Source organism: Henckelia pumila, chromosome 3 (genome assembly GCF_033568475.1).
Source record: "Henckelia pumila isolate YLH828 chromosome 3, ASM3356847v2, whole genome shotgun sequence".
In the NCBI taxonomy this organism is placed as follows: Eukaryota; Viridiplantae; Streptophyta; class Magnoliopsida; order Lamiales; family Gesneriaceae; genus Henckelia; species Henckelia pumila.
The window spans coordinates 57,315,182-57,340,479 of NC_133122.1; the positions used below are offsets into that span (position 1 = coordinate 57,315,182).

Consider the following 25,298-nt stretch of genomic DNA (forward strand, 5'->3'; position numbering starts at 1 on the left):
ACAAAAATTCATACACAAATTTAACATGTAAGTAATAGTTCCATGTCAAATTAATTTTTACTCAATAAAATATATTCTTAAGCCGCTGTCACCGTGGCCGCATACAGATCATCCAAAATAAGAGCCTCAAGATATAACAACATGTGGTGTTTTCGCAGTTGAAACAACTACCGTCGACTTTCTCAGCCGTTGCTCGGTGGCTCAACCAGCCATAGCCGCCGCGGTGCGGCTATCCACTCTTGTTACTGCATCTCCCAGCTGCAATCCCGGTAACAAGTGCCTCGGATTTTCTGGCCAATTCACGGCAAATGTGTTCAGCCCAGCCGTCGCCTCTGTTAACTCCACGCTATGCCGTAGAAGTCGAGTCATCTGCTCTGCATCTAATGGATCCTCTTCTTCAGAGATTAGGTTTTCTTCTTATTCCAACTCCGATTGACAGTGTGCATCAACTGTCTGAATAAAAGCCTAAGTATTTACTGCTCATGTTTCTAGTTATTTGCGAACTTTTGGGTTTAGCAGAGATTACTAAAGTAGATTTATCAGCAAACACCCTAAGATTGTGTTAGGATTGGAATATTTCACAACGTATTTGAAATCCTTCCTAATGAGTATCATCTTGTCTTTTAGAGACAGAGGAAGAAGGAAGGGGAAAAAGAGAACTCTGCATAATTTTGCTTATGAAACAATGATAAATCAATCAAGCTTTTGCGGATAAATGTTATATTCCAAGTTAAAAATGGATGTTTCATGATCTTTTATTTTGGTGGACCCTTGTAGTAAATTGAAATGATCAGTTTCATATATTAAGGACGAATGCAAAGTAGATGCATTGCGAGCAACTGTTAGTTTTGTTTGCGTTAGACCATAAAATAGTGAATGCACATCTAACTTTGTTTTTTCGCATGGTATCACACGTAGAAATATTAAGCGACGTATATATCCTGTCCAAATGCTTCGATGGCATGTGTTCAGGCTTTGTGTAACAAGTGAAGCGTCCTTGTAATTTTGAGTTTGTTTCATATCCAGCTCCACGACTAGAATACACGGTGAGGTTCTTTCTCTTTTTCGCTCTCTTCGAATGTTCTTTTATCTTGCTTTTGTGGCAAGTGGTTCTCTTGGAGGATTTATAGCCATCACACAACTCATTGGCGCCTTGGCTAATTCATCCAGAGCAGCTGAGGTTCCTGAGATCCTCAAGGGTATTGGCATAGATTTTGGTACTGTATCTGTTTTTGAGTTTCTTTATTACCAGGAGAATAATGCTAAAAACGCTAAGTTAGCTAGACTATCGAGGGAGGAGAATCTCTCAAATCTTAAGCTTCGGATAGATGAGAAGAAAATTCTTTCGCTCAGCTCATTTCGGGGAGTAGCTCGTCTTGTCATCTTAGCTGGCTCTGCATCTTTCATTGAAGAGTCCTTCAAACTTAGTGAACCTTTCACCGAGTCTCTTCTCGAGAGAGGAGTGCTCCTTGTCCCTTGTGCTTCTGATGAAACTTTGCCTAAGTTTGAGTTTCAAGAAACAGAAGAAACAAAGGAAATCACCGCCAAAAGAAAACGGCTATGGCAGCTGTCTCCTGTTCTTGCAACTGAATGGGCAACGTAAGTCATCTATCTGTGGTAAAGTGAATGACTACTTTCTATTCTACATATTTCTCCCTTTCCTACCACCGACTACCAATTATCGACCATGAGCATACATTTGATGAGAAAAAGGGAAAAAACTGAAATTATTGCAACGCTTCTTGTTTTGTGTTTTTGTTTACTACAGGTGGTTAGATGAACAAAAGAAACTGGCCAATGTCTCCCCTGAATCTTCAGTGTGAGTAATCTCAAGTTATTCTAAAAAATATCTCTTTCTATCATTGTTTCTTCATGGCATGAGCCGAGCTCAGGGAGATCCATGAATGAAACAGTTTCTTGATTTCCCCACTCCTTGTGTTGTTCAAATTATTGGTGATAATATTTAAGATGTGGTCTTGTTCTTACGTGAAGGTATTTGTCTCTCCGAATGGATGGTCGAGTTCGAGGCAGTGGAGTTGGTTATCCACCGTGGAATGCTTTCATCGCGCAATTACCACCAGTGAAAGGGATATGGTCCGGTCTTCTCGATGGCATGGATGGAAGAGTTTTGTGAGTAGTAAATTTACTCTTGCCTGGTCTATGTATGAATTTTGAAACTTCTACTAAATCTATCCTTCTGTTTCACCTGGGCTGTGATTGTTGCACCTTAAAAGCTTGAGATTTTCTTAAAGCATATTTGTGGATCCATAACGAGCACGAATGTAGAATGCTTATACAATTAGCACCATTCATATAGCAAAAGGTTACGCTTCACATATCATGGATTCACACGAAAGGAATCGAACATCGAAAGACAAATATGTTGCTACAATGATAACTCGAACAAGCAAGGTTTACGCAACCAGTTCGACTTCATCCAACGCGTAGTTGTTGGTGGATACATTAGCATAATTCACCTTGTTGAACCGGACAACCACCGGGTAGCGAGTACCGGGATCCTGCTCGATTAAAATACATGAGTGAATAATTAAGTAAGTACTCGATCGAGCACCAAAATCTCAACACACACACGAGAGATAGAATATGTAATGGACCGACCTGGTCGACTGCAACGACAGAGCCAACGCCCTTGTACCAAAACGATTCTCTCCTTAGAATTTTAACCTGAAATTAATGTCAACAACGTTAACTAGTCCGATAATTTTACGAAAAAATTCGACAAATTTGGCATTTTGGGGTGGGAAAAATTGGTATTTGCATAATGTCTTCTAATAGGCAGTGAAGGTGATGATAAGGCAGGAAATTTTTCTTGTTCCAAGGGAAAGTTGTAAATTTTAATTATATTTTTTATAAAAGAAACATTGAATTTTACTGTCCCAAATTTAACTTCTTGCATGGGGTCCTAAGTACTCTTGTACGAGATTAATGTTACATTATTTGGGAAAATAACAATTTTCATCTTATAAATTGTCTCAAATTTTGTTATGGTCCTATACTTGATCATATTTAAATATGTGGTGTTTGAAAATGTTATGAGATTTTGTGAAAGAAAATCTCAAAATGGTAGCAAAATTGGAATTCATGTTCATCTCACTTTACTGCCTCTGGGTGGCCCAACAGGGGCAGCTTTCGGGGCTTCGGCCACTGCTGCTTCCGCCGTCCCATCCGCTGCATGGACCACCAGCATTGTATTCCGGAAGTTGTTCTTGGAGGCCAGGAACACCATGCCGCTCTTAGCGGCAGCGGCGGAGGAGACAGTCGGTGCCACCGCGAATCCACAGGCGGCGGATGCCATGCTGGAGCTTGCAATTTTTTTCTTCTGTACAAACCTGTTTAATTAATGATATTATTGGAAGGGGGCGTGTATTTGGAAAAATCTATAATTTCATGGGATATTTTTTTAATGGCAGCGATCATCGTAAGAAAGTCCAATGTTGTTGATTTGGCCATTCCAAGGATGCCACGTGGCCACCATATCCCATTCTTTTGGATAACGGTGTATTATATTGCATTTATTATTATTTTCATACCCAAACTTTTAATATTTGCACACTTGTGCGTGTTCGAGTCTTCGAGCTTCATTAATTCTTATAAATATTGTTTATATTTTTCATTTAGAAAGGTAACGTAGATGCTGAAGTTTTTAAGAACGAAAGGTATTCCATTTTGGCTTTATTATCCAAGACGATCAAGGTTCTTATGTGCAATGCTAGTGAAGAACTGAAGATCAATGAATGAAAATGCTAGACCAGAAGAAACCGAAGGAGTTGCCCAACGTGGAGCACTGACATGGATAAAAAAACCTAGGAATGCATCATGTTGTTTTCGAAATAGATGCCAAGAAAGTGCATGAGACCAAGTCACATAGAAAAATATAATTCATATTGTGTTGTTATTATTTATGAATGCAAAAAGCTCTTGCGGGATAACACAAATTATACATATGCTTTTGTCAAAATGTCAATAACATTCTGATAAATGATCTAGCTAGGCGTTCTTATCAATATGTAAGCCCTATGTTTTGAAACTCGTGTTCCTCCGTTCGTTTCTAAAGAATATATGATGTAAACTTAAATTTTCATAAAAAAAAAAAAACCTAAATAGTCGATTGGTCTTTTCTTTCTACCTAACTTTTGATTAGGATATTCACATGACCCTGGAGCAATGGACGAGAGAACGACATGGCATTAAAAATACCTTCTAATTAAATGCATATTTTGAAAATTAGGTTTCCAAAGTTGCACGATATTTTAATACGCATTCCAATTCGAGTTCGGTTGAGTCGAGTTTACTAGTGTTACTTTTGGACCGAGCCCAAGTAGTGTTAGCCCAAATTTAAGGGCCATAGATTACTTTTGTGCACCGTTAAGCCCAATTAGGAATATATGTTCACCTTTCCTACCAGCCGATCTGGCGCCTGAATTTTTCCCGCCCCCTCTCAAATCTATTGATCTCCGACAGGCGACAATTAGGGTTCTAGGGGTTGGAATTTCATACCGAAAGTTGATGATGAAACAAAGATTCGCTGCAGCTATTGAATATCCGGTAGCGATCCGAACCAGAGGCACAGCTCGGAATCGAGGATCCGACAAACCATGTGGTATGTCCTTCTCTGTCGCGGCTATACTGCATTTCTCAGCGAGATGCTTCTAAGCATGTCTTTTAGTGCTGAAAATTGTGCGAATTCTCGTGACTCAATTTGATCAGTAGTAGCTATTTATGAAAATTCAGATGATGATGTTGTTGTTACGTGGTTATTTATTTATTTGGCATGACAAGCTTTTGCTGTCTTGTTAGATGCAAAGAAGTTTAAAAGAGTGAGGTTCGATGATACTGAAATGGATAGCGTGCCTGATCATGCTTCCGTTAGAGAACGCAAATTGGCTCGGTTTCCCAGATGTTGGTATCTTCTTCTATGGCTCTGCTAATTCTCATGTTAATGTCTGCCATCAATGAGGATTTATCATTTTGTTCGACTACATTATTTCTATTAGCAGATAGCACATCAAACATCTCCTTTTATGTCTGTTGGTAACTCTATCGTTCTTGTGGGAAACATATTATGCAGCTGATGTACCCAAGACTTCAGAGTACGCATATTTTATGAACGCTAAGAGTGACGCTGTTCATGGTCATTCTTGTTCATACGATAGAGGCAATGGACAGTTGAAGAATTCCGAAACGAATCCTCATGGTAGAGGTGAAAATCTTTGGTTTAGGCTTGTGTCGATAATTGTTATGCTCAATGTAGTTCCTTCAATTATATGATCGCCCGTGAGTTTTTGGAGCACTGTTGATTTTATTGTTGAGTTTTACTAATCAATTCTAGAATGCTTTATAGTTGGATAATTCATGCATTATTTTATTCTTCCCCCATCTCAATTTGACTTGCAGAGGACATCAGAACTTCGAACATACCTAAAACCAGCTCTAAAGACCTCAGATCCTCTGATTGCAGAAAAACAGCAGATCGATTTGACCACCATCTTGTCCTCACCCCACCTGTCACCAAGTATGAAGAACCAAATCAAGGAGACATCAAAGGTTTGTAATCTAGGATCAGGGCATTTATAAGTTAATTCATGTCTGTTACCATAGTTTTCACTTTACTGTTATTTTATGACATGAATGCAGATCTAACTAAAAATATTAGAGAAAGGCCACTATTGGTCTCAGAGAATGTTACACCGGTTGGTAGAAATTCCTCCTTGTCAACGTTCAGGGAAGCATCAGAGAATGCTGGTTTATCTGGTGATTTGGTATCTCAAATTCTTTATGTGCTATTCTTGAGTGATGCTTATGAGTAATAGGTTGCAGCATCTGAATCTATTCACATGCTAATTTTTTAAATTAAATAGTGATTAATGCCTGAATTTATGTCCGCGGTCGCAAATTGCCACGATATTTTCTGAAACATGATAAAATATTAATGATTTTTCCAATATGTTGGATTTCAACAATTGTTTGTCCCACCTACCATCTTTTATTGTGGTGCTGGATGTATAGACACATCTTTCTCACAGTCCTCTCAGGTCCAGCAGTTGCTTTTTACCGTTTCTAGGAAACCAATGCAAGGAGAAAGGCATTTTTTCTGCAAAAAGACAGAGACTGAGGCAGTGGGCTCGTAACTCAATTTCTGAAGTGGAAAAGCTACATCCTGAGGGGTAAGACTGATGAACCTATTGTATCTATGTTATCTTAATAATCGCTTGATTTGATTCAGTTTTGTTTTATCCCAGGTTTGGTTTTATTTCTTCTCTCCTAGGTCGGCTGTACCATAAGTGCGATGAGTCCGACCTGTTCTATCTCTATGATTCATCAAAAGGAGAGACTGGTAGTGGCTGTAAAGCCCCTATTCCTTGTGAGTTCATGAATCTGGAGGAAAGACGACATGTATCTCACAGAAGAGAATGGGACACGGAACCCCCAAAAATTTGTCTAGGTGGATACAGAGATGGAGTGTTCTTGGAACAGGATCCTTTTACCAACTATGGTCCGGAAGCTCGTTTTAAAGATGAATTGACGGATCTGCATCTTAGTTCAAAGGTTCATAAAAGCAGACGCTCACATGTAGAGCATGATTTACCTTTCTGCTCACCGTTTGAAAGATATGGATATTCTAGTTCTTGTTTTCTCGAGGAGCTGGATGGATCATGTAATCCTATTGAATGTCAAAGAAAAGAACCTCATAGATTTTTGTTGGAATGGGACTTTGAAAGGGAGAAATATGGAGTTAGCTCATCCATTATTGATCACGAATCTGCAAAGGTTTATTCTCCTGGATTGCCTACGACATGGAATGTAAATCACCAGCAAATTGTGGATCATGTTCCCGATGCCAAAGCACTGTGCTCGCCATCCTTATTTTCAAACTATTATCTACAATACAACACAATCCAAAGTTATCCTTCAACCAGCTATTTCATGCCAGACTTTGTACCAAATTTTGACCGCGCAAAGTGTTCAGCCCTGAGAACTGACATGTCATCTCTTACTTTCCCTAGTACGCCAAAATGTATCACTTTGACAGAGGATACTAACACTGAAACTGTACCTTATGGTAGCAACATTATCTTCCCTTTCGGTGACCAAATTTGGCTCAAGAACAAAGCTTGGGATAGCAAGCCTCGCAGTGATTGTTGGCAAAAGAGCTTCCAAGATGCTGACCTATCTCCAAAAAATCCTTCCTTTTTCCATAATTGGCAGTTTCCTCAAATCGACGACAGTTCGTGTTCATTTTCAATACCGAAGGAAGCTCCCGCGAATACCTTCTCACTTTGCTCCGAAGATACAATTCACAATCATTCGTGGCTCTTAAATTTTTCATCTTCCCTTGACAGCACGGTAAATCGCTCTTTACTACTCGATAATGTTAGCAATGATTGGTCTAACCGAGAAGTATATTATGATGATGATAACAAATGGAACTATATAGTTGATGTAATACCTTAGACCAAGGTCAGCAAGTCTCTTTGCCTGAATAAATATTGTTTGTGTACTATTGCTGTTAACCATCAGAATTACATATTTTTTGTGTTCTCTATTACTGTCTTAAAGAAACCACTTTCTTGCTTCGTCCCCGCAATCAATTGGATCGTGACACCTAAAATTTCATTTTGATTCCGCCATCGGGGATAATCTAAAATGTAATATTTGTTTGAATTTCAATCACGATTTTAACATATAATACTTTAAAATTTTAACATGTATATGATATTTGTTTTTCTGTAGACGTCAGAATGTTAATATAGAAAATATGTCATTGAATTGTTCGCAAGTTTATTAATTAGAAGTTTTATTAATAAAATCTAATATAATACTGAATTTGAATATTAAAAAAATAAGTTTATTTGGACTTTGGTGCCACTGATTTTTCACAGAAATAACCGAAATCAAATTGAAAATACAAACTGATTTTAAATTTAAAAAAAAATCAACCGAATTTCTGAATTAAATCTGTTTAACTTTAACCAGTTATTTCGACTTAATAGAAATTGTAGCAATCCTAGTTTTATTAATATCATTTAATTATTTTTATTATTTGTGTTAATTTTATTAATGTTATTATTAATTTGTTTCACATTATTTATTGTTTTCTTAATATCAATATTATTATTTTAGTTTATTCTCGTTAATAATCATAATATGACTGCTTTATCTGCTATATTTATAAATTATAATATAATAATTATTATTCTAAAAGAATTAAAGTTATATATGCTTTATTAATAATAAAAAATTAATACAAACCGAACAATAAAATATTTAAAAGGAGATATATATAATATAATATATTTTGGTAATTTCTTTTAATTAATGTTTCCGTTAAAGATATCATTCGGAATCCCATTTTGCACCTCATAAAGTCATACATACCATATACGGAATCGAAACTGATAAATAAATTAGCTATTTAAAGAGCATCAGGTCCGACACTGTGTCGGTGCAGGTGAAACCACCACAGCTCGAGCTTCAAGCTTATGTATCCCGGCGAGTCTCCGGCCACATTGTCACCGTGGTGTTGAATCCCGGCGAAGCCCCCATGAACACTCCGTAAAGTGTTTGATTTGTCCTTTATTTCCCAGAGGAATTTCATGTGCATAGTTTTTGGATGCTTCGACGGTTTTGGAGGTCTCTGTGGTGTTTTCGTTGTGGTTCCCGATTTTTGTGTCCTGTGCTCGGATCTCGCTTATCGAATATGTAATATGATTCTTCCTTTTGGAGTTTTTTTTTGTTTGCTTTGTTCTCCATACTTTTCTGTGATGATTTTTGGATAAATGTCGATTTTTTTTTAATTTAATTTTGCCTATGCAAACACGGTTTAAGCTTTTATTTTGAACTAAGTTGCCTTTTACTTCATTTTCCGTGATGGATAAACGAATACATATCACATATGTTCAGAGACTTAAATGTGAGCTCTTACTAGTAGTGCTTCTCTTGGAGTGGTGATTATTACAAAAGAATTTTCCTTTTCCAGGTATTGAGGTATGAATGCTATTGGTGGGAATGGATAAAATTTGCAAATTTGGCAAAATATTTCTAGGATGCTGAGGGAGGACGGTGAACCTCTTTGAAATGAATGTAGTGGTCCCACAAACCAGCTGCTCTCTGATATGCCTCATCAGGATGGTACATACTTTTTTCCATCTTCTTTTCTACTATTTTGTGCAAAAGATTCTATAGTATGCATCATAGTTCCTTTTGAAAAGGGCTTCATTTCTTCTAAATCAATTACATTGGCAGTGGTAACAATTCGGCCGATTTTTAAATGACTGTAAATTTGGGCAAGCAAAGTTTGAATTTTGACTGTTATCCTTAGTTTATTTGTTGCATCTTTTCTTGTTTCAGATATTTGCATAGTTTTTTGTACATTGTGTTACTACTTACCAAGCATCTGAGAATGCAACAGTTGTGAGTGATGATTTTGTGGCTGCTATGTGACATTATACTAATTGGTTCACAGGTTCCCCTTGCTCAAGGAACAAACCAGACTCAGCAAAAATGAGTACTTCGGGGTACCAAATAGAGGAAAAATTGGTAAAATCCTGTAGTATTGTTAGAGCGGAATTGAAAGCTTGCCCCTTTACTTTGCTAAGTTTGCCTTTGCTCTAATTTAATTTGGATCTCTGTGGCATTTGCAGATTTTTATCTGATTTCCGGAATTCCACTTCAAACAGAAAATCAAATAGTTCCCCCGTGAAGATGCTTGTCGCCCGTGAGATGTCCAATGAAGTAGATTTGAGGCGCAGTCCACCTAATGTAGTTGCCAAATTAATGGGGCTTGAAACTCTTCCAAGACAGGAAACTGATTCATATATGCAAAAAAGCCATTGTAGAATTCACCCTCGAAGTCATTCAAACAAACAAGTGAATTGCTGGGAGCAGCAAATTGAGTTCTTTCACCACGTGGAGCCAAATGAATGTAAAGATGTTTATGAAATATCCCAGAATTCACCACATAAGGGGAGATTTGATAGAACTACAGATGACAAAAAGATAGCTCTCATTCGTCAGAAGTTTGCAGAAGCGAAACGCCTGTCTATAGATGAAAAGCTTCGCCAATCAAAGCAATTTCATGACGCTTTAGAAGTGCTGAATGCCAACAAAAATTTGTTCCTACAGTGTCTGCAAGAACCAAATTCAATTATTCCCCAAAATATTTACGATTTACAGTCTATTCCTACTCCTCCAGGGACAAAGCGCATCACCATTCTAAGACCTTCAAAGCTTGCAGACGGTAATAACTTTGTTAGATCTTGGAATAAAGATGGAGAAGAAATTAAAAAAGGTTCATTTGTGCTTAATGGGCTGGAGAAAAGCCAACTGGTTAATTCCCCTCCAGTAAGTTGGAATAATTTTGAAAATTCTCCTCAACCAACTCAAATAGTAGTTCTAAAACCAAGTTCTTTGAAGTCACGTGATGTTAAGGTTGTGGGAGCTCCTCATTCAGAATCAGGAAGGGTAATAAATGGGGAAGACTTATTTCGGAATATAGAGGATGATGAGAATGAAGCAACGAAAGCAGTTGCAAAGGCTATCAGACAGCAAATGCTTAAAAAGATTGGTAAGCAGCACAGAGATGAAGCTCTGACTTCTTCCGTGCTTTCGAATGGCTATGTAGGTGATGAAAGCTCCTTTCATAAATCAGAAATGGAATACACTGATGCTAATCTTAGCGAATCAGAAGTCATGTCACCTGTATCTAGGCACTCTTGGGATTATATTAACAGGAATGGAAGTCCCTACTCATCCTCCTCATTTAGTAGAGTATCCTATTCTCCAGAATCATTAGTTTGCAGAGAAGCGAAGAAACGTCTCTCTGAAAGGTGGACCTTGATGGAGTCCAATGAAAGTGGTCTTGAACAGCTACATGTAAGAAGAAGCTCTAGCACATTAGGCGAAATGCTTGCACTTTCTGAGAAAAAGGCACCTGTGCAAGTTGAAGTAGCCAGTTTGAGTAAAGAAGTTATGGATTCAAATTCTTTCACCGGTAGTGTTCTTAGAACGAATGAAAACATGGTTAATTCACCAAAGAATCTTGTGAGATCGAATTCTGTACCTGTTTCTTCTTCTGAATATGGAACCAGGTTAAACACTGATGTTTCATTTCCCGATAAGGTCCAGCCAGAAGCTCCAAAGGAAGACACAAAGGAAAGAAGTGTTAAATCATCATTTAGATTGAAGGTGTCGAGCTTGTTTTTCTCAAGAAACAAAAAATCTCGTAAAGATGAATCACTTTTATCTGAAATCAAAGATGAGCTTCACTCCTCTACAATTGATTGTGGACAAATTGGAAGCCATATATCTACAGATCTTAGCAACCAAGGATCTGAACATTTTTCGCTTAATCTGCCTGAACCTTCAAACGTATCATATTTTTCAAATCAAGTTCGCAATTTAGGCACATCACTGCCTGAGGTAATTTCATCAATTTGAGTTATTTTATGTCCAAGACTTTATTTTCTTCTACTTGATGCATACTTTATTTGCACTGTCAGAGACTCGCGATCTGTGGACTAAGAAGCCGACTTTGTAATTTGTTGCTTACTCGCTGATTGCAAGACAGCATGCTAAACATTCACAATGAACTAATTGCTACTTTACCTCCTGGATTCCATTACTTTTACATTCACCAAAACATCTGTGGCAGATATAAGAACTTTTCTATAATTTGTTTAGTTGAGCAAAATGTGAACTTATTTCCTTTGAGCTTATCTAGCACACTGAATGTTTGATTTAGTTTTCCTTCATATTTGCTTTAGTTTTTTCCTTGACAATTGAATTAATGTTTGGTTTTTATCAAGAGTTGCTCCTAACTTTGCCATTGGTTTTGTTCTACTCACGGTTAGGATGTCGAATGATCAATAAATTTTTGCCATTAGAAAACTTGTCTTTTAAATTAATTTTAATAATTGTAATTTTAAAATTGGAGACTATTGTACCTATATTACTGTATTTACAGACAGGATTGTCCATGAGAAACCCTACTACATTTGGAAAACTCAGTGAGAACTTGGATCAGCCGAGCCCAATTTCTGTCTTAGATCGACCCTTTGAAGAGGATCAACAGTCAGCAACTACGTTTGCACATTATGTCAAACCCGACCAACAACAAGGTGAAACGTACTGCATGAACTTCACATCAACTCATTTTTTCATGTAATATCTTCTTGAGCTAATTGCTCTGTATACATTCTTTCACACTACAGGTTTTAAGTCACGTGTCAATCCTGTTAGGTCAAACTTGATTGACAAATCACCACCTATAGGATCCATTGCTCGAACTCTTCCGTGGGATGATTCATGTATGGACACAGCCTCGTCATACTCTCCAAACCAATCCTCAACGTGCCAAGGAACAGATGATGAAGAACAAAAATGGTTTTCTTTTGTCAAGACACTTTTATCTGCGGCCAATACGCAAGGTAAGATGCAATTTAACACATTCACAGCCAAATGGCACTCTTCTGAAAGCCCGTTGGACCCATCGTTAAGAGACAAGTACATAGATCTGAAAGACCGGGAGATAATGTTTGAGGCAAAACGGAGGCAAAAGAGATCTACCCAGAAGCTTGTTTTTGATTGTGTGAATGCCACATTAGTTGAAATTGCAGAAGATGGGGCGTTCTCGGGCCTAAGCTCCATTCCATCCATTAAAGCTGACTATAACTTGTTAGAAAATGCATCATACACAGTGCTGGATGAGGTGTGGGCACGAATGAATGCTTGGTTTTCTTGTGAGGTCAAATGTAAGTCAGACGATAGTGGGGACGAAAATGACCTGGTTTTGGTGAGGGAGGTGAGAAAGGAGGTGGTAGGAAAGTGGTGGATCGATCATTTTAGATTAGAGATCGATAATTTTGGTCACGAAATTGAATTGAAGTTGCTGGAAGAGCTCCTGCAGGAAGCTGTAGCTGAACTTACAGGTAGAGCATAAAAACTCGCGGTTTATTCGATCTGTAACTTGTACCGACATCCTTGTGCAACGGCTCTGTTATTTTCTTATTATGTTTTACATGAATATCACCCCATCGTTCCACTTTTTGTCCAGTGATCCCAATTTGATGCAACTAATGTTCATTCATTTTGACTGTCTGGAGTTCTTCTCTATATTTATTTGGATTTCCTTTGAATTGGTTTAATACAGGAATGGCACAATTTATTTACTGAAGTGAACTTTAGATATTTAGATCTGCCTTAGATGGGGATGTATGGATAAAATCATAAAATGACTGTCCTTATTCTACAACTAGCAACATTGGTACACACGTGTGTGTAACAAAAAAATGTGATAAATGCGTTTGTGCTTAATTTAAACATATTTTATATGGTGTTCCAAAAATTCAGTTAGTTTTGGTTTTCTCTTTATGCAAGAGAAATACAAATTATACAATGCTAAGTAATGGGAGAGAAAAAAAAATAACTATACACACAAAGAAAATGGATGTGCACATTTTATCACGTTTTTATTTATCTATAGTACATCTCATCCATGATACCAAACGGTATCTAAAATATAGCGTACCAGAATTTGTATTTCTTTTTATTTTTAATTTTTTTTCACTTTTTATTTGACTCGAAAGAGACATTTTTCCATTTAACTCGTCAGAAGCGATACAACAATTATTTTATATTTTAACGGATTTACTTGTCAATATTTTTTGGCTAAAAGTCGAATTCTATTTTATTTAGTTTGGAGAAACTAGTTTACCTTAAGGTAAGTTAATTTTAAACATTTATCATTTATAATTCTTTCGCAGGAACGAAATATACATTGACCAGTGGAATATTATCCAGTTGTGCCGTTTGGCTCTTTGTTTAATTAGAATTCTGGTTTTCTGTGTGATTATTTAGATCTTTTTTAAAAACTTATTTTTAAAAAAAGTTAATATTTTTAAAATCTTATTTAGATCTTTTTTAAAAATAATAATTTAAGCAGTGAATTTAACTTTTTGGAGTTGGAAAAAAATGAAGGGCATTTTCAGTATTTTTTAGTTTAAATACAAAACTACTATTTCAAATGTATTTTTTATTCTTACATTGTATTAATTTGGTTAAAATCAACTGTATATCACAAAAATATAATGAAAATTTGTGACAGATTACGATAATTTCATGAATTTGATTAAATAGGTACCGTAGCTAGTAATAAAGCTAATAACTCTTTATTGGTGCTTGGGGCCACGCTCGAATTAAAAGTTATAATTTTAAAAAAAATTATATTTCTTCCGTCTCATTTATTTACGAGTCAATTATGAATAAATCCCCAAACTCAAACCTTTCTTTCTCCCAACTCCCTCCCTTAAAGATTCTTTCTTTGCACTCCCTAAGGACCACAAAACTTGATTATTTTAATATTTAATTCTTGTACTCAATATGGGTTGTTTTGTGCTTAGATCCGAAGGTTTTATACTTATATCTAAAGACCTCTGTGCTTATATCTCATGTTTTAATGCTTATTTTGGAACAAAGAATTATGTGCAAAAAATGGTATCAGAGCTTTAGGTTAAATATTCAGACTTAATATTATTCGTTAACTCATACTTTTCTTTGTCGAGGAGAATTTTTTTTACAAAAGATGACTTCAAACGAAGGTTTGAATCAAGAGGATTTTATTTATATGAAATCCTATAAACAAGTTAATCTGTTCACAATTGATTATTTAAGACAGAAAGATGATTTCTAACTCTCAATTTTTAGAAATTACCCCAGATTCCTCTAAATTCTCCGGAGATCTTAGAGAAATTCAAAAGACGGTACAATATTACAGCAATCAGCTGTATGAAATATCTCGGCAGATTGAAGGAATCCTTAAGAAACAAGAAGAAATTCTTGTAACCCTAAAGGATCTTCAAACTAAAATCACAAATCTAGAACAAACTTCAGGTTCTAGAAAAGGAAATACATGAGGAAGGTTACCACTCTCGTTTGGTACCGAACCGTTGTTACATTAGAAAGGTAAAACCAAAATGGTTCAAAAACCTTTAACTGATGATGAAATGATGATTAATCTTATAAAAGCATTATCAGAGAAAAACACTATCTGATGACTACTTTAGAGAGATTAAATCTCGAGAATCTACAAGATCTCACGGATTCTTTTGCAAATCTCAAAGTAGTAGATCTAAAACTGAACTCCCCTGAGGGTGAACAACCCTTAGGGAATCCCCCAAGATATGCGGTTAAAACAGAAGAACCACATAGTGAGTTTCAGGTTGGAGAAAATTCACATCCAGCAGGAACCAGATCAAGAAGGAGTAAAATCCCACTCCATCAAACTCCTTACGGAAAAACTATTTTAGATCCAATACATCCTTACGGGGTTATGTTAAACCTTGATGTTTTGGACTTCAAAAATAGAGAAGATCTTATAGATGATTGGACGTCAGCTATGAGAATTGCAGCAAGGACATTAGATCTCAATAAAGAAGGATTCATTAAACTTCTAGAAATGAGTATAATGGGATCTGTCAAGATTGCTTGGGAGATGACTATGCCAGATACGAAGAAATCAATCTTAGCAGGAGAATCCCTCAGCGAAATTGGAGAAAGAATGACCACCCTATTTAAAGCACAATTCATAGGGGTAGACTATTTCAACAATCTAGATACAGAGAAAAAGAGAAGATATACTCAAGCTCTGTATAGCCTCGAGTTACATGATATCTATTTAGTTGATGAATACATTATGTTATTCACTAAATACAGATGGAATTCAGGAGTCGAGGAAAATGTAGCTATTCAGCTATTTTTCGCAAAAATGTCAAGTCCCTGGAGAGAAATGCTGATTAAAGAATACGTTCCAGGTCATCTTGACACTTTGGAAAGACGCGCGTCCTTTTTGAAAGGAAAATTGGCAGAATGGTGCCATATGGCAGCATTACAGAAGAACTACAAGAAAATAAGGGGTATAAATAAACGTACACCTTTATGTTGTAAAGATAATGATCTTCCAACGATCATTGGAAACAGATCACAGGGATTTAAAAGGAAGAAATTCAGAAGTAATCCCTACAATAAAAGAATGAGAAGTTCTTGGAAACCAAGAACATTTTGGTCCAAACAAAAGGCCAGATCTTATAGGTCAGGAAGAAGAAGTGGACCTACAAGAACATCCCCAGTAACAAGCTCATCACAAAGCAGGGAAAGAACACCATCAAGAAGAACTTTCAGAAGAACTCATACAAGAGCAAGTGAAAGTTTCAAGGATTGCAACTGCTGGACATGTGGAGCAAGAGGACATATATCTACAAATTGCCCAGAAAACGAGAAAAAAAGAGTTAAACTCTTTGAAGCAACACCAGATATGGATGATGCGGTCTTCTTTCAAGATCTAATCCAAGTATATCAATTTGAGGATATCCCCTCAGATGAAAGCATATACGAAGAAGAGATATTGTTTAGTCAAGAAGATTCTGAGGATGGATCAGAATCAGAATCAGAATAAAGAAGAAGTGTTTCGGCATGAAACACATGAAAGTTTGGCTGGATTCTTTAGCCAAACCACGATATCTCATAATATGGTCCAAAGGATTATGAGAGAAAATCCAACGTTACAAAAGTACCAGGGATTTTCGGCAGGACAAGTAGAAATAGTCTTAGGCAACCTAGGGCTTAGACAAAGAAGACATAATTTGATTTACAAAGTATCCAGAAGGGAAATGGCAATCCCCATGGAGTTAACAAGTAATCAAATAGAGATGCAGTTAATTCCTTTTGAAGAAATAAAAGAGGAATTACAAAAGTTGAAAGGTGAGATAGCAAAGACGATGTCTTGGATTCATATTGGAGCAATCCAAATAATGATCAAGGCAACTTTTAAAGAAGGAATAGATTCACCCATAGATATCGTAGTATGCGATAAAAGAATGGGGAATATTCAAGATGCTGTCCTGGGTACTATCTCAGGAAATCTTTGTGCAGGAAAAATTGTAGGAGTTATCTATCCAAGAATAGCCTACAATTTAGCTGACAGGGACTTTAGTCGAGCCTTGATGTTGCATCAAAACTTCAAGAAAAAGAGACTAATGAAGGAAGGTAATAGACCATATTCTATTACATATCAAATTTCATATGCTCTTTCTAATACTCATCATTCTGAATTATTTATTAGAAATGAGTTCATTGAAATTCCAGAGATCTTTGGAAAAGTTGCTCATGCAATATACCCAAAAAGAATCGAGTTTCCTTTAATTCAGGAAACAAACATTCAAATTCAAGACAGACCGGTTCTATACAGAGACCTTAAAATAGAACCTCGAAGGTTATCTTTTCAAGGAAACCGAATGACAAGTAGAAGATGGGACAAATCTCCTATTCAAGAAATTCCATCAGAAGAAAAAGAGTTTTCTATAATAGGAAAACTTAGATCTCCATAAGGATGGAAAGAAGTGAAAATAGTATTCGATATTACAAGTCATCGGAACCAGTTCCCTTGTAACTCGATTTACTATTTGGAACAACATGAAAAAGGAACTTACCAAGGATTGATAAATATTGGAGAATTGGAAGTTTAAATATGTGAAATTCCAGGAAAAGAAGTGGATCAACTCATTCTTGGCCTAGAGTTTCTGGAGGACCATAAACCATGGAAACGCCTTGAAAAAAGAATAGAGTTCATGGCAAAAGAAAAGACTTGGAGGATTCAATAAGAATTCTACGAAATAGAAAACCAAGAGAATTGGATAAGGGACAATCCCTTAATCAGATTCGAGAACTCTGTTTACAAACAGAGGAAGAAGCAGCTGTTGAAATTAGTAAGTCATGAACATGATTTACTAGATCGCATTGAAGAGGTAGAAAGGAGTAACCATACTCTACCTTCTGAAGCCTTAGGAAGACTAAAGGTGAATAGTCTTAATCGGATTACTGAGTTACAATACAGTCTGTTAAAAATGGCAGGGCCATTTAGTAATCCCTTTAAAAAATGACAACAAGTCCTTTCTCCATATACATTCCGATAGGGATGTTGTATGAACAATATAAGGCTGAATACTTTGCAGCTTATATTGATTCGGGAGCAGGAATTTGTACAGCAAAAAGAGGAGTCTTCCCTGAAAAATGTGAAGAAGATTTGCCAAAAATTGCTGGACGAGATTTCTCTCGAAGAATTTTAATTCTTTGCAAAGGAATAAAACCAGCAGAGATCCTTATAGGAGGAGTAGGTCAGACACCTTGGTACAAGATAAAGACACCACCAATCTATTTCCATGATACAGGAGCTGATATCCTGTTAGGAAATAAATTCTTACAAATGTTTAAGAAGTACACACAAGACAATGAGTCAAGAAGACTTATGTTCACTACAATTTGTGATCATAAAATTATCGTTCAAAGACTCAAAGTTGCTTTTTATCGACAATTGCCGATAATATTTCATAGCCAGCATGGTGATAAGGGACAACTTTTTCACCCAAAAATGAAAGATCCAAGAAGGTTTGGAGAAACCATGTTGAAAATAACAACAGAACAAGAACTCCAAACAGAGGATATGGAGCTTCTCAAGGTAACTCTAAATCATAGAGATATAGAGTTAGAAAATAAGGTATCCCTTGAAGATGTCAAAAAGAGGCTCAAAGAAAGTTATAATGAGCATCCTTTGGCATGGTGGGATAGAAATCAACTCAAAGCCAGTCTTACTCTAAAGGAAGGCAAAGAGTATGAATTCGTCAGATATAAGCCTATTCCGATGAACATAACAGATCAAAGGGATATGAGAATGATTATCAAGGAACATTTGGACCTTGGTCTAATCAAAGAAGGAGTTTCACCATATAGTAGCCCAGGTTTTCTGGTCAGAAATCATGGTGAAATAAAAAGAGGAAAACCCAGGTTAGTTATTAACTACCAAGGTATTAATAAAATCCTGGAGTTTGACGGGTACTTCATACCTAGTAGAGAACATCTAATTAGCTGTGTACAAAATGCTAGAGTGTTCTCAAAATTTGATTGTAAGTCTGGATTCTACCAGATAAGAATGAAAGAAGGCAGTAAGAAATTCACAGCCTTCTCTACTCCACAAGGACACTATATTTGGGAAGTTATGCCTATGAGATTGGCTAATGCATCCCATATATTTCAAAGAAAGATGGATAACCTTTTTAAAGATTATTTCAACTTTATGTTTGTTTATATTGATGATATTCTTATAGCATCAAAAAATATAGACGAACACGTTAAACACTTAGAGATTTTCTCTAAAATTTGTAAACAAGAAGGACTGGTGTTATCTGAAAAGAAAGCAGTCATAGCAACAAGGAAAATTGAATTCCTCGGTATTGAGATTGATGAAACTGGAATAATTCTACAACCCCATATTGTGGAAAAGGTAAAGAATTTTCCAGATAAACTCAAAGATGTAAAACAACTCCAGAGTTTTCTTGGAGTAGTTAATTTTGTAGGGATGTTCATTAACAATCTAGCAATGTACAGAAAGGTGTTCAGTCATTTGTTAAAAAATGATGCTAGGTTTATATGGACTGATGACCATACTAAAGGGGTAAACCAATTAAAAGAGATATGTAAGAATCTCCCAAAAATGGCTATACCCGTAGATAAAGATGATCTGGTATTATTTACGGATGCCAGCGACGATTGGTGGGCGGCAGTCCTTACCAAAATCACTCCAGATGGGGAAATACCATGCAGATACTGTAGCGGTCTTTTTTCAGAATCTGAGGCCATTAGATGACATATCAACGAGAAGGAATTTTATGCGGTTAAAAGGGCTTTTGAAAAATGGCCATTATTTTTACTTACTAAAAAATTCACTCTGAAGGTTGATAACACCCAGGTAAAAGCTTTCCTAAAGAATAAGATTGAATCTAAACCTGAGAAAGCTAGTTTATTAAGATGGCAAACATTATGTCAAAATTATATTTTTGATATTGTTATTATTAAATCTCATGAAAATATTCTTGCAGATTTTTTAACAAGAGATGGAAGGCAGTGACGTGGATTCTATCCTGAAAATGCAGAGGCATCTCAGGGAACACCTTGGGTTGCTTCAAAACGAGTTCAACCAGTTAGCCATTAATGCTGAAATGGCCGGCAGGTTACAACAAGCTGATCGGATCAAAGTATCTCATCGAATTACAGAATGTATGCAAGCTCAAACACAACTATGGGCTGCTATTCAAGGGCCAATTGTGAAGGCTATAGAGAAACCATTGGTTTCTCATAAACAAGATATACTAAAACCATTGGTTTTACAAAAACAAAAAATACAACCACCGGTTGTGAAACAAGATGTTGAGGAATTTAAAACTCAAGAAACAAGAGCTAATCTATCATCAGCCTTTGATGATCTGGATGAAGCAACAATTGATGAGGATAACTCATCAAGTCAACCCTCCGCCTCTGGGGTAAAAGAGGAAGAGATCAATCTTAGGCCCAACACTGACAAGGGAAAATCTAAGATTGATACTAATCCATCTATTATTTCTCCATTCCAGGTTTATCAACAGAAGTGGGAGAAATTGAATACAAGGAATGAAATCAACTCGAACACTTACAGGGTTGATGTTGCAGGAATATATCCAAGGGTTTGGCTAAAAAACAATGTCAATCCTAAAGATGTAAAACTCTGGTATGAATTTGGGGCTTTGGCCTCAGTTTATACAACGTCACCAAGCTTTCTGGAGATATCACAGTTACCAAAATGGATTCAGGAAGCAGTCCAAGAAACATGGGCAAATAATGATCATTTGTCCAGAGGAGATGTGCTTGAGTTATATTTTTTCAGTGCAGCTCCAGAACCAACAGTGAAAGGATCACACGAACTCTTTCATTTTATCAAGCTGAGGAGACCTGATATAAACAGTCATAAATTTATCAAGGATCCTAAAACTGAAGAAATACCCTTGGTGTCCACTTTCGGGGAAAATGAGATCTCAACCAGAAGGACATGGGGTATTTGGGTCTGTCTTACTGAGATGGACAAAGTCAAGTTTCCATTCAAATTTTATCAGAATTTTGTGAACGGATCGTTCCTATTGAACACAATGACAGGAAAAACTACAGCATTTGCGGAAGAACTCTTCGAAAAGAAGAGAAATCTTTTGTGAAACAACAAGCTGCCGGGGAGTAAAGAAACTCGCCGAAAATTTTGTAACATGACTCATATTGGACGATGGTCAGAGAATATCTGCCCAGAATGCCCAAATCAGAAGGAGTCAGAATTTGGAAAAACCTTTAGACCCCGAACGGATCAAAAGGATTTTTCCGAGACAAGCAAAGGTGGACAAGGACTACCAAAGATGCGTTTTCACAGGGGTCTACTTCAAAAGAAAAAGATGCTCCGACAACAATAAAGCAGACATGTGAGGAGAATAAAGCCAAAAGAAAGTGGCAGGCATGTGATTCCTCCACTAGTAAAAGATGCCATCAATAATGGCATAAAAAATTCAAGACAGCTGCCTCCTCCACTAGTAAAAGATGTCATCAATAATGGCATAAAGAAATACAAGACAGCTATAAGATTCCCTGAAGTTTCTCAGTGAAACGAGTGGAACTACAGCTATAAATACATGCATTTGAGGAAGCTGAAGACATCGATCATTCCCTTCAGTTTTCTTACGAATAAAATTGTTGTAATATTTCTTTTTCTATTGTAATAAGTTTTCGTTTATGTATTTCAAGAACGAGGCTACTATGAGTAGCTAAACAAGTTATCTTCTCCTCTTCAAAGGAGTTGATTTATGTAATAATATTATATCTGAATAATTTTTCTAAAGTCTCTTGTTCTTTCATGTTCATATTTTATAATTAAATTTATATATCATACGCCTTAAGGTAGAAAATGAATTAAGGCTGTGCTGGGTGTCGTTGAAGTAGCTTGTGCAGAAACCATCTGTTGCGACTACGTGGTTGGAGTGTGAGGAGCACTTTGTAAAACTCGGCAGGTATGACCCGACGACATTATGGTCAAAGAGGTATTTAAATTTGATTTACTTTACGGAAGCATATTGGACCCTAATTTAAAGTATATAGGCTGGAAACCTTGCGCAACCAATAGTTCTTCACGACATAAACTGGTTCTATAGGTAAAACAACGCCAAAGTACAAAAGATTAGTTGAATACTTGTTTAATCAAAATTGGGGACCACTAGGGAGTGCAAACTAAAAAATTTGAATGTAGGGAGTTATGAAAAATTTATGTTTAGGTTTAGGGATTTTAAAATAATTACCCATTTATTTACATGGCTACATTTTTTTTTCCCAACCACCTCGAATAAATAGTTTAGTTTTCATCGTTAATATTATTTTTCCTCTTGTACCAATTTATCCCTATTAAAACTCAACTCTTTGAGTAATTTTTATTTTATAGAAACACTAGCTAGTTTTGACTTTAAGCATACAACGGTCAGAAATAGTTGTTTGAACAAGAACTTTTAAAACGTTTTTAGTGTCTTGTACGGTGAAAAAATTTAACCATGTATTTGCATAAGATTTTTGAAAAAATATTTTTAAAAACTGTTTTTCAAATAAGCTTTTAAAGGAAAATTTGATATATGTTTTTTAATGTTTTTAGAATTGAAAACAATGATGAAAATCAAAATACATTGCTTTTTATTTGTAAAAAAAATTATATAATAGTTGTTCATACACATTTTATTCGTAAACATTTTATAATTTTTTTTAAAAAAACACATTTATAAAATATTTTATAAGTACTTGTCCAAACATAACTCTAATTTCTAAAATATTGTTTAAAATTAGTTCAGCTTGTTGGAAAACTGGCGAGTTCCCAGACCAATTACGATTGATACCCGGTGCAGCGGAAGTTTAAAAATTTTTCATGGAACGTTTCCATGGTATGGGTATCAACCGTTCATCGATTTAATTACGTGTGTGTAAAATTTAAATAACAATTAAATAAATTTTACCTCAAATCTCGCAACGAGATTAATGGACACCAACAGAACAATTCTGCTCTTGTTGTCTCTCCCTGGAACCGATGAACGCCTTCAATCAGGTCCACGAACAGAGGTTTAATCCCTCTGATAGATTGCACTAGAAAATCTATCAGAAGTTTTCTGCGAAGAGAATACACGAATTTGATTCGCTATTCCAGACTGCAATTCAAAATCACAGACCGGAATTTCTCAGACAGAGAGGGAGGGGGGGGCGACGGCCAAGCTTGAGAGAGGGGGCTAGGGTTTCGATTTTTCCTCTCAAAATTATGAGCTATCGTGTGTAATTTCTGTACTGAAATAACTTATTTATAATGCAGGCCACTAACACCTTAGGGCCCATTAGTCATAAGCTGGGGCCCGACAAGCAAAGCCCGCTCGTTCAGAAATTAATATAAAATTCATCGTGACTCCGATTGATGAAACGATTTCACCAATGTGTACAGAAACCATTTCTGCACGTTTTAAAGTCAAAATAAATTTTCCTGAATCCGAATTCAGTGGTTTCCAAAAATGTACATCCCTATGTCATTTTAGGAAATCCTACTCCCTTACTCTTAAGAAGTCCAACTTCTTTATTCATTAAATTTAACTCTTTAAATTTAACTATCTCAACGGGGATTAAAACTCCATTACACTGTGTGACCCTCAATGGTTCAGGGATACAGCTAGCCGTGGGCTCACAACTCCTTGTGACTCGGAACAACACTTTCCGACTTGCCCAACGAATCATGGTAAAGCGCCTAGCAACATCGCCCCATGATTCCCTAGGTATCACTGATAGTGCCTACAAGAACCAGTAGATTTTGGTTAACGTACAGTACGGTCCCTTCATCCATATATCCCGATCGAATCAACAACCATTGGTATATCGAGAGTCGCTCAAGATTCGATAACTATGCAATGCATCTTGAAGATCAAATTAGTGACATCGCATGTGCTACTAAGAAACCATTTCTTAAATCACATCAAGTACTCTGGCCAGAGATTTGTCACACTAATATCTCCTCAGATCGCATAGGATATCCACACTCGCAAGTATGTGGTGAATCCTTGACAACAATGCATTGACTCCTATATGTGTCGTAACTGTACCCAATCTCGACACCTGATGACCCCCTCAGAGTCGGTAAACGAGTCAAAGCACAGTACTAGCATATAGAGTCTCCATGATGTTTCAAGTCGTAAGGACTAATGGTGTACAACCAAAACCGCGGACTTTATCCACTCGATAAGTGATAACCACTTGGAAAGTCCGGATAGGGTAGTTCGACTATTCATCCTATGAATATCCATTTGCATGCTTCGAACATCTCCATGTTCCCTACCAATGAAACGTGGTACTCCGCATCGCAAATGCTAGTCTCAAACTCGAGCGATCCTTATCCTTATTATCGGACGGCTCAATCGACTAGGAACGGTTTTAGAATATACAGTGACTATAAGATGTATTTCATGATAGACATCTCCATGTTCTACCACATCTTACATACACTATAGTATATTCAAGGTCTTTATCAAAACAACAATAGTATATCACAATATAACAATATGAAGTAATATAAAGTCATTGCCATAAAAGTGTAAATAATATTAAACAAAAGATTGTTTATACAAAGAGTCATCAAAGCCCATAGCCACACAGTTGGCTCACTGGGCACCCACTCTTACAATCTCCCACTTGCCCTATAGCCAACTAGTCATACTACGTAGACCCATTGCTTCGCGATGTTTGTCAAACAATGGTCCTGGCAAAGGCTTAGTAAGTGGATCAGCGATATTGTCTGCAGAGGCCACTCGTTCGACACTGATGTCTCCTCTTTCCACAATCTCCCGGATTATGTGGTATTTCCTCAGTACGTGTTTGGATCTTTGATGAGACCTTGGTTCCTTTGCTTGAGCAACGGCACCCGTGTTGTCGCAGTACACCGGGACTGGACCAACAAATTCAGGAATGACGCCCAACTCTTGGACGAAATTCCTCATCCAAACGGCCTCTTTAGCAGCAGCTGATGCTGCAATGTATTCAGCCTCAGTGGTGGAATCCGCTGTGGTGTCCTGCTTGGAACTCTTCCAAGAGACAGCACCACCATTGAGCATGAACACAAATCCAGAGGTTGACTTCGAGTCATCCACATCACTTTGGAAGCTAGAGTCGGTATAGCCTTCCAGTTTGAGTTCTCGTCCTCCATAAACCATGAACATATTCTTAGTCCTTCGCAAGTACTTAAGAATGTCCTTCACGGCTTTCCAATGCATCTGACCAGGATTAGACTGATATCTGCTCGTGACACTCAGAGCAAATGCTACATCCGGTCTGGTAGATATCATCCCATACATGATACTACCTATAGCTGACGCATA

At 36.7% G+C, this 25,298-nt stretch overlaps 4 protein-coding genes across 5 annotated transcripts; 3 read left to right on the forward strand and 1 right to left on the reverse strand.

Annotated features, from left to right (window-relative positions):
- Window positions 1–121: 121 nt before the first annotated feature.
- On the forward strand, window positions 122–2,271 carry LOC140887919 (protein LOW PSII ACCUMULATION 1, chloroplastic; the record flags this gene model as incomplete). The annotated part of the gene is made up of 4 exons (XM_073295521.1): window positions 122–408; window positions 1,027–1,599; window positions 1,769–1,819; window positions 1,993–2,271. Coding segments are annotated over 4 exons (1,053 nt in total), but the record flags the coding sequence as incomplete, so codon positions are not given.
- Window positions 2,272–2,281: 10 nt separating this feature from the next.
- Window positions 2,282–3,389, reverse strand: LOC140887920 (photosystem I reaction center subunit IV, chloroplastic). The gene is made up of 3 exons (XM_073295522.1): window positions 3,116–3,389; window positions 2,620–2,685; window positions 2,282–2,519 (listed from the first exon to the last, which is right to left on the reverse strand). The coding sequence occupies exons 1-3, from the start codon at window positions 3,314–3,316 to the stop codon at window positions 2,415–2,417; spliced, it is 372 nt and encodes a 123-aa protein (XP_073151623.1). The 5' UTR covers window positions 3,317–3,389; the 3' UTR covers window positions 2,282–2,414.
- A 1,065-nt stretch (window positions 3,390–4,454) lies between these two features.
- LOC140891191 (uncharacterized) lies at window positions 4,455–7,591 on the forward strand. Its single transcript, XM_073299550.1, has 7 exons — window positions 4,455–4,621; window positions 4,819–4,920; window positions 5,090–5,221; window positions 5,416–5,565; window positions 5,656–5,772; window positions 6,083–6,185; window positions 6,261–7,591. Exons 1-7 carry the CDS (start codon window positions 4,528–4,530, stop codon window positions 7,471–7,473), a joined length of 1,911 nt encoding a protein of 636 aa, XP_073155651.1. The 5' UTR covers window positions 4,455–4,527; the 3' UTR covers window positions 7,474–7,591.
- A 782-nt stretch (window positions 7,592–8,373) lies between these two features.
- Window positions 8,374–13,163, forward strand: LOC140891190 (uncharacterized). 2 transcript variants are annotated; one of them, XM_073299547.1, is made up of 6 exons: window positions 8,374–8,721; window positions 8,999–9,150; window positions 9,485–9,558; window positions 9,663–11,439; window positions 11,984–12,137; window positions 12,231–13,163. In XM_073299547.1, exons 4-6 carry the CDS (start codon window positions 9,724–9,726, stop codon window positions 12,956–12,958), a joined length of 2,598 nt encoding a protein of 865 aa, XP_073155648.1. In that variant the 5' UTR covers window positions 8,374–8,721; window positions 8,999–9,150; window positions 9,485–9,558; window positions 9,663–9,723; the 3' UTR covers window positions 12,959–13,163. The 2 variants fall into 2 exon arrangements, with proteins under 2 accessions (XP_073155648.1, XP_073155649.1); XM_073299548.1 differs by lacking the exons at window positions 8,374–8,721; window positions 8,999–9,150 and adding an exon at window positions 9,201–9,266.
- The last annotated feature ends 12,135 nt before the right edge of the window (window positions 13,164–25,298 follow it).